Here is a 9,423-nt window from a genome sequence, read left to right on the forward strand (position 1 = left end):
GTGAGGGTTCGCTCGAGCACGACTTCCTTAGCTCGAGCGAACTGTAAACTCTGAAAAAGTACTGGTTGCTTATTTTTCACGCTCGACGGACGCTCAATCTCCGCTCGAGCGTGAGACTCAAGCCCTCGCTCGAGCGTGACTTCTGTCGCTCGAGCGTGCTACAAAACACATGAACTTCTGGATACATGCATTTCATGCTCGAGCGAGTATCATGTCGCTCGAGCGGAAGTGCACGCATTCAGAGTGCTTCACTCGAGTGTGAACTCCTACGCTCGAGCGTAGATTCAAATTCTAGAATTTCCAAATTTGATCTCTAAGCTTCAAACTCAAACTAAACACTTCAAAACTCATCCTCTTGGGCCAAAATTCTAGAAAACACTTAGAAACTCACAAAACATCATGCTTTAAAGATCATTTCGTGAAATCAAGGCCCAAAAGTAGGCCAATTGTTCAAAAATTCAACTTAAACTTTATGAATGTTTCATGAACATAACATGCATGAATTTTCTTAATCTTGAGCTTCTCAAAACATGATCAAATGCCATAAAACAACATAAAACTTCACAATTTCCCAAAATCAAGGTGAATTCAAGACATACATGAGGGAATTCTTGGAAATCATGCTCAATTTGTAAAGTAATAGGCATGCATGCATGGTATGGTCCTTCTACCATCTTATTTAACTCAAGTCTTTCTTAACTCAGCATAATCTTCATGAATTCATGTTCTAAACATCATAATTATATAATCTAAGTGTTGAATTCATACCTCAACCTCTCAAGTAAGATCTAGATGATGAGCACATAAGATTCCAAGCTAATTATTCCCAATTCCAACAATTCTTGTTGATCTCAACTCTCTCTCACTCTTGGTCCCTCCTTCTCTCACGCGTTTTTTAGCTCAAGGAGTAGGGAATGAGGGTGTAAAGTAAAATAAGGGAGTCTAAATAGCCTTAGATAGGCTTAATTAAAGTGGCTTAATTAAGATTGACTTAGGTTAATCACATTGACATTAATTATTCTAATTTAATCGTTTCAAATCAAATTTCAATTAAACCTACCATAAAATTCTATAAATTCCACATAACACATAAATCAAATCAATTTCATAATCAGATGTCGATAAGGCCTTCAATTCGCAAAATATAGCAGAATCTCAAACATATATTCCTACAATAAACAGATAGAAACATAAATAATGCAACACATATGGAATAAATCCAAAATTTGATCTTAATGAATTATTAGGCACATGAAATCATGAATTGATGTTAATCATAGGTTGAGGTTGTTACAGTCTTCCCCCTTAAAAGAGTTTGGTCCTCCAAACTCGAATTACCTTCATTTTGGAGGAATACCGGGTCCAAAGGGAACTGTTCAGGATATCTTTTTATCATATCTTCCTCTGTCTCCTAAGTTGCATAAGTTCCTCCGTGGTTTTGCCAATCAACTTTTACCAGCGGTATGTCTTTGTTTCTCAATCTCTTGATTCGATGGTTTACAATTTGTATCGGCCTCTCCTCGTATGTATAATTATCTTTTAGAAGTACACGAGTCGGCTCAATCACATGTAACGAATCTCTCAAATAGTTCCGAAGCATAAAGACATGAAAGACATTGTGCATGTTTTCCATCACCGGAGGTAAGGCTACTCTGTACGTTACTGAATTTATCTTCTTCGAGAATCTTATATGGCCCAACATATCTTGGCACCAATTTGCCCTTAACACCAAACCGAGTTTGTCCTTTTATAGGGGTCACTTTTATAAGCACATGGTCCCTGACTTCATGTTCTCTGTCTCTTCTTTGAACATCTGCATAGCTCTTTTGACGGCTTTGTGCAGTTCTCAACCTTTGTTGAATTAATTTCACATTTTCAGTTGTTTCTTGTACAAGTTTCGGTCCCAACAAAGGTCTATCACCTACTTTAGCCCGACATATCGGAGATCGACATTTTCTTCCATACAGAGCTTCATAAGGAGCCATTCCAATGTTTAAATGGTAGTTGTTGTTGTACACAAACTCAGCCAATGGCAAATAAGTCTCTCAATTTCCTTAGAAATCTAATACACACATTCTGAGCATATCTTCCAAAGTGTGATTGGTCCGTTCAGTTTGACCATCTGTTTGTGGGTGATAAGCACTACTTAACCTCAGTTCTGTCCCCAAAGCTTGTTGTAAACTTTGCCAGAATCTTGATGTGAACTTCGAATCTCTGTCAGATACAATAGATACTGGTACACCATGTAATCTCATAATTTCATTCACACACATGTTAGCTAACTTAACCGCATTATAAATAGTTTTGACAGGCAGAAAATGGGCAGATTTAGTCAAACGATCAACTATAACCCAGACAGAGTCCATACCTCTAGTAGAGCGAGGCAATTCCACAATGAAGTCCATAGTAATGTGCTCTCATTTCCATTCCGGTATTGGAAGCGGTTGCAACAAACCAGCGGGTCGTTAATGTTCAGCTTTAACTTGTTGGCAATGTAAACATCTAGCCACAAAATCTACAATGCACTTTTTCATTCCAGGCCACCAAAAATTCTGTCTCAAATCATGATACATCTTTGTGTTCCTCGGATGCATGACAAATTTGGTGCTGTGAGCTTCGGTCATAATACACTTTCTTAAATCAGAGGAATCTGGTTCATAGAGTCTATTCTAAAATTTCAACACATTATCCTCAAACACAAACCCCGGCCTCGGCTTTGAGTCAAATTCTTCCACAATCGTTTTCAAGTACACATCTTCAAGTTGCTTCTGTTTGATTTCTTCAATGATTGCAGGTTGAGCGAAAATGGCAGCTAAAATCCCACCTTGCTCTTGCAAAACAATTTCAATCTCATTCTTTTCCAGGTCATCTAGCAATTCTTTTTGACTGGAAAGCAAACATGACAAATTTCTAATCGACTTTCGGCTCAAGGCGTCATCTGCAGTATTAGCTTTTCTTAGATGATACAAAATTTGCAAATCATAGTCCTTGATCAATTCCAACCATCTCCTCTGTCTCATGTTTAATTCTTTTTTAGTGAGGAAATATTTGAGGCTTTTATGGGCAGTATATACTTCGCAAGTGACACCACATAGATAATGTTGCCAAATTTTTAAAGCAAAAATGACAGCTACCAATTCAAGGTCATGAGTTGGGTAATTCTTTTCACGTGGACAAAGTTGCCAAAAGGCATAAGCAATTACTTTCCCATTTTGCATTAACACACACCCCAAACCTTTGTAGGAAGTATCACTGTAAATCCGAAACCCATCAGTACCATTGGAAAAAAGTCAAAATCGGTGCAGTTACTAGTCTGGTCTTCAACTCATGAAAGGCTGACTCTTGCTGTTCATTCCAATCAAATGATACATTTTTCTAAGTTAATTGGGTCAATGGCATGGCAAGTTTTGCAAAGTCTTTCACGAATCTTTTGTAGTAACCTGCAAGTCCCAGAAAACTCCTAACTTCTATCACATTTGTCGGTTTAGGCCAGTCCACAATAGTTTCAATTTTTCGTGGGTCAACAGAGATACCATCCTTGTTGATTACGTGTCCCAAAAATGTTACACTGTCAAGCCAGAATTCAGATTTGGACAATTTCGCATATAGCTCCTTTTCTCTTAGAATCTGTAACACAGTTCTTAAATGATTCTCATGATCTTCCCTGCTTTTGGAGTAAATCAAAATATCATCAATAAATATAACAACGAATTCATCCAGAAATGATTTAAACACTCTGTTCATAAGGTCTATAAAGGCAGCAGGTGCATTAGTCACCCCAAACGGTATTACTAAAAATTCATAATGCCCATATCTAGTTCTGAATGCAGTTTTCTCTATGTCTTCTGCCTTAACTTTTAATTGGTGATACCCAGATCTGAGGTCAATCTTGGAAAACACTTGGGTTCCCTAAAGTTGATCAAACAAATCATCTATTCGGGGTAGAGGGTATTTGTTCTTGATAGTTACTTTGTTCAATTTTCGATATTCTATACATAACCTCAAAGATCCATTTTTCTTTTTGACAAATAGAGATGGAGCACCCCAAGGTGAAGTGCTCGGACGGATAAATTTCTTGTTTAGTAGTTCCTAAAGTTGAATTTTTAATTCTTTCAATTCTGAGGTTGACATTCTATAGGGGGTCTTGGAAATAGGTTGTGTTCCCGAAAGTCACTTCAATAGTGAATTCAATTTCTCTATCAACTAAGTCTCCAGGCAAGTCATTCGGAAACACATCGGGAAATTCACAAGCAACAGGAATAGTTTCCACATTAGTACTATCAGATGATGCAGTTAGTATACAACACAAGTAGTCCCTACATCCCTTCCTAAGCAATTTAACAGCTTTCATGGCCGAAATCAAGTATGGGGGAGGAACTACCCCATTTCCAGTAAAAATAAATTCAGCCATACCCAGTGGTCTAAACACAACAGATTTACTTGCACAGTCAATAGTAGCACAGTATTTAGTCGACCAGCCCATACCTAGAATACAATCAAAATTATCAATGTTCAAGGGCAACAAGTCAACATACAATGTCATATCACCAATCATAACATCACATGCCGAATAAACATAAGCACATATCATAGAACCCCCAGACGGTGTAGATACAGATAACACATATGTCATAAGTTCCAGTGGTCTAGTTAATTTCCGAGATAAAGCATGCGATACGAAGGAATGTGTAGAACTAGAATCTATCAGTACACATGCATTTTGAGAACATACAGGGAGTATACCTGACACCACAGTTTCATTGTTCTATACGTCACCAGGCACTAAGGCAAACACTCGACCTTGTCTCAGAGGTTCTTTCCCAGTATTAGCCATTGTATTTGTTTTGACTATAGAAGCAGACCCAGCTGAACTCATCATAGGACGGCTGGCATTCTCACACCCAAGTGGGCAATCTTTCACTGCATGGCCTGTCTTGCCACATCGGAAACAAGCACCGGATACTCGTTAGCATACACCCCTATGCCTTCTTCCACAATCAGGACAAAAGCTGCTTGTAAACCCCGTATTCTGCTTTTTACTTACATGAGAATGGCCTTTTTTGAAACCATACCCAGACCTTTTTCCTCTCCAATCAGTTGTTGTTGTTGCTGGGGCCTTACTTTGTCTCTTAGAGGCTAGGGTGGCTTCCGCCATTAAGGATCTGTCAAGAACTTGCACATATGTTGGCAACTTTAGTACACCAAATCGATCAAATATGTCTAAGTCCAATCCTCCCTCAAATTTGCGGGCTATCTTGTAGTCTATGTCCACCATATGAGGAGCAAATCTGACTAATTCAGTGAACTTTGCCTCGTACTCGGCTACAGACATTCTACCTTGCTTAAGTTCTTGGAATTCGGACACTTTTCGGGCTCGAAAACATTGAGGAAAATATTTTTCATAAAAGATCTCATTAAATCGAGCCCATGTCATATTTCCATTGGTATTCCGAATCAGTAACCACCATCTTCGAGCTTCGTCTTTAAGAGTATAGGTGGCCAATAAAACCTTCTGAGTCTCGGTACAAGGAAATACCTCAAATAGTTTTTCCATCTCAAGCAACCATGTCTCTGCTTTCAACAGTTCAATTCCACCAAAGAATGTTGGCAGTTTTATCTTCATGAATTTCTGTGTCAAGTTGATAATATCATTATTATCTGATTCGGCTTGCACCGGCAGAGGCGAAGAGGGCAAAGGTTGTTGTCTTTGTTGTTGCATTATAGCTTCAGTCAATGCCGCAAGCATCTGTTCCATTCAACTCATGCGAGCCTCTAAAGATTCACTTATATCATTTCCCCTTGTATTCTCCATGTTGCTATAGAGACACCAAATAATAATAAATATAGGAAAAATCTCATTCATTTCTTTCAATTCATTTACTCAGATTTACATTCAGTTTTTCATATCCATTTGGATTACCACACACTTACACATGCAGATGGAATGCCCTTACTTCTTACTAGGACATCCTACGTTCATATGAACCTGTGTGTGCAGTAGAACACGTGCTCTGATACTACTTTGTCACGACCCAAACCCGCCCTTATGGGTTCAACATCGTAACCGGCCAGTAATCCTTGGATTACCAAAGGCCTCCTAATAGAATATCATATAGTTAGGGGCTACGGAAGCAAATATACAAAATATACGTGGTCCAATGAGCTGTGATGACATATACAGGACAGATAGACAAATAATTTAAAACTTTTGAAACTTGCCAGCAAAGTCAAAAGATATAGTATTTACACATCACTCCATGAACATATAAATAGAAATCTTGCCCACACTTAAAAGGAGCAAAGTCTAGTACATCACAAAAACAGCCACTAAACTTGTTTCCATCCGGAACCTCCTCGGGAGGCACAAAGGTTGGCTGACAAAAACTAAAACATGGGCCGTCAACTTTGGGCCTGGTCACGTGTCTGCTCACCTACATACATAATATAAATAGTAAGTTGGAGCCCAGTGAATAATAACGGAGTAAAAGGTTTTAATTAATGATGTCCATACAGATTCATAAATCATAATTCAGATTCATAATAGATTCATATTCATATTCTTGTTCAGATCAGATACAGAAATCAGAGTTCATGCTTATTCATACGTAATACATCAATTAGCGTTAATAGAACAGATACAGAATAGATGCAGAACATATGGTGGTTATGAATAACCAGTTTCATAAAGAAACCTCCGGATCCAGGTAACAAAGAATAGATATGCTGAGCCCCATGATGGAGCCTCCGGTACGGGTAACAGAGTGCAGACATATTAAGTTCCATAATGGAACCTCTGATACCAGGTAACAGCTAACAGATATCACATGATGCTCAGGATGCCACGAATACATTGTCAGAAATTGGACAATCATTCATTGTACAGAACATATCATTTCAAAAAACAGATCTTAATTCATCATACAGAAAATAAATAAATTGAACACAACTTTACTAAGTTATTACTCATAGTTGGCTTCAGGTGCAGAAAGATAGAGCACGCTAATCAAACGGTCTACGGTACGTGACCTACATTAACATATAACAAATACACATCTGAAACACACGTTGGAATACATCTAACCCATTACGTTCTTGTTCTTAGTGTGTCTCTTCATTGATCCTCCTTATTACGCCTTAATCTTGGCCTAGGAATGCCTATGATGAAATGAGGATGCAAAAATGTATTTGAAACACTTTTTTCAAAACTTGCTGAAAACAGGGTCCACGCTCGAGCGTGGCTTTCCTCGCTCAAGCGGATATGCAAAAAGTGAGGGTTCGCGCGAGTGTGACTTCCTTAGCTCGAGCGGACTATAAACTCTGAAAAGGTACTAGTTGCTTATTTTTCACACTCAACGGACGCTCGATCTCCGCTCGAGCGTGAGACTCAAGCCCTTGCTCGAGCGTGACTTCTGTCACTCGAGCGTGCTACAAAACACATGAACTTCTGGATACATGCATTTCACGCTCGAGCAGGTATCATGTCGCTCAAGTGGAAGTGCACACATTCAGAGTGCTTTGCTTGAGCGTGAACTCCTACGCTCGAGCGTAAATTCAAATTTTTGAAATTTTCAGATTTGATCTCTAAGCTTCAAACTCAAACTAAACACTTCAAAACTCATCCTCTTGGGCCAAAATTCTGGAAACACTTAGAAACTCACAAAACATCATGCTTTAAAGATCATTTCATGAAATCAAGGCCCAAAAGCATGCCAATTGTTCAAAAATTCAACTTAAACTTTATGAATGCTTCATGAACATAACATGCATGAATTTTCTTGATCTTGAGCTTCTCAAAACATGATCAAATGCCATAAAACAACATAAAACTTCACAATTTCCCAAAATCAAGGTGAATTCAAGACATGCATGAGGGAATTCTTGGAAATCATGCTCAATTTGTAAAGGAATAGACATGCATGCATGGTATGGTCCTTCTACCATCTTATTAACTCAAATCTTGCTTAACTCAACTTAATCTTCATGAATTCATGTTCTAAACATCATAATTATATAATCTAAGTGTTGAATTCATACCTCAACCTCTCAAGTAAAATCTAGATGATGAGCACATTAAGATTCCAAGCTAATTCTTCCCAATTCCAACAATTCTTGTTGATCTCAACTCTATCTCACTCTTGGTCCCTCATTCTCTCACACGTTTTTTAGCTCAAGGAGTAGGGAATGAGGGTGTAAAGTAAAATAAGGGAGTCTAAATAGCCTTAGATAGGCTTAATTAAAGTGGCTTAATTAAGATTGACTTAGGTGAATCACATTGACATTAATTATTCTAATTTAATCGTTACAAATCAAATTTCAATTAAACCTACCATAAAATTCTATAAATTCCACATAACACATAAATCAAATCAATTTCAGAATTAGATGCCGATAAGGCCTTCAATTCACAAAATATAGCAGAATCTCAAATAGATATTCCTATAATAAACAGATAGAAACACAAATAATGCAACACATATGGAATAAATCCAAAATTTGATCTTAGTGACTTATTAGGCACATGAAATCATGAATTAACGTTAATCATAGGTCGGGATTTTTACATCTATCCTTTACATAGATGACATCTATCACGACTCACACTATTCAGATTAAGATGAACTTTCTCAAGAGTCTCATCTCTATCCAAATAGGTAGCTTCAAGTCATCTAGGACTCTTGTCCTCTATCCAAATTCCGACATTACTGCATCATATCTCAGCAATATCACAATAACCTCGGCATCATGGCTCACCCATGTGGTACCTCTGCCAACACGTTAGCCATGTGGTGCGACCCTAAAAATGCGTCCCCATAACTGTCCCTTAGGTTCTATTACCTCAGCAATCTGAGGTGATGAAACCTACATCGTTTCATCTTCCGGCATGTCGGTTAAACAACATGCTTGATATACTCCTCCGACCAAAATCATGACTCACCGGTGTAAGAACTCAAATGTCCACTTATCAAGAATCAAGAATCAAGAACTAAGAGCCATCATGTTCTATCTCATCCAAGTCCAACATCTCGACAGAGATCGCACTACTAGCAGAGATCATGACGTGCTAGTTCAAGAACATCAAGATCGTAGTATCAACTCATCAGAAACCAAGAATAAACAAGTTCTGCCCCCATCCAAATTTAACATCTCAACCGAGATCAACATCACAACCAAGATCAACATCTCAACTGAAATCATCATGTCAACCAAGATCACCATTTCAACTGAGATCACCATCTCAACTGAGATCGCCAACTCAATCGAGATCATTATCTCAACCGAGATCGCACTTCTCAGCTAAAATCATCATCAAATTGGAGCATACTAATCACGTCCCTATCGTGTCGCATCAGTTCTATCTCCCGTCGCCTGACGTCAACACAGGCACGTCGAGACTCGAAATCATAACTTTTTGTCATTTTTTTC

The 9,423-nt window shown here is 38.2% G+C and overlaps 1 protein-coding gene across 1 annotated transcript; it reads right to left on the reverse strand.

Annotated features, from left to right (window-relative positions):
- Positions 1-3,375: 3,375 nt before the first annotated feature.
- On the reverse strand, positions 3,376-5,755 carry LOC114319122 (uncharacterized). Its single transcript, XM_028266122.2, has 2 exons — positions 5,079-5,755; positions 3,376-3,664 (listed from the first exon to the last, which is right to left on the reverse strand). Exons 1-2 carry the CDS (start codon positions 5,753-5,755, stop codon positions 3,376-3,378), a joined length of 966 nt encoding a protein of 321 aa, XP_028121923.2.
- Between the last annotated feature and the right edge of the window lie 3,668 nt (positions 5,756-9,423).

Source organism: Camellia sinensis, unplaced genomic scaffold (genome assembly GCF_055761805.1).
Source record: "Camellia sinensis isolate YWXY unplaced genomic scaffold, ASM5576180v1 Unanchor1, whole genome shotgun sequence".
NCBI lineage: Eukaryota > Viridiplantae > Streptophyta > Magnoliopsida > Ericales > Theaceae > Camellia > Camellia sinensis.

Bases quoted from the DNA above. Each gene is read 5' to 3' on its own strand.
- LOC114319122 (XM_028266122.2), bottom strand. From the start codon at position 5,755: ATGGAACAGATGCTTGCGGCATTGACTGAAGCTATAATGCAACAACAA. The intron at 3,665-5,078 runs GTCTGGGTATGG...CTCCAAAAGCAG, and splicing joins ACTGATTGGAGAGGAAAAAG to GGAAGATCATGAGAATCATT.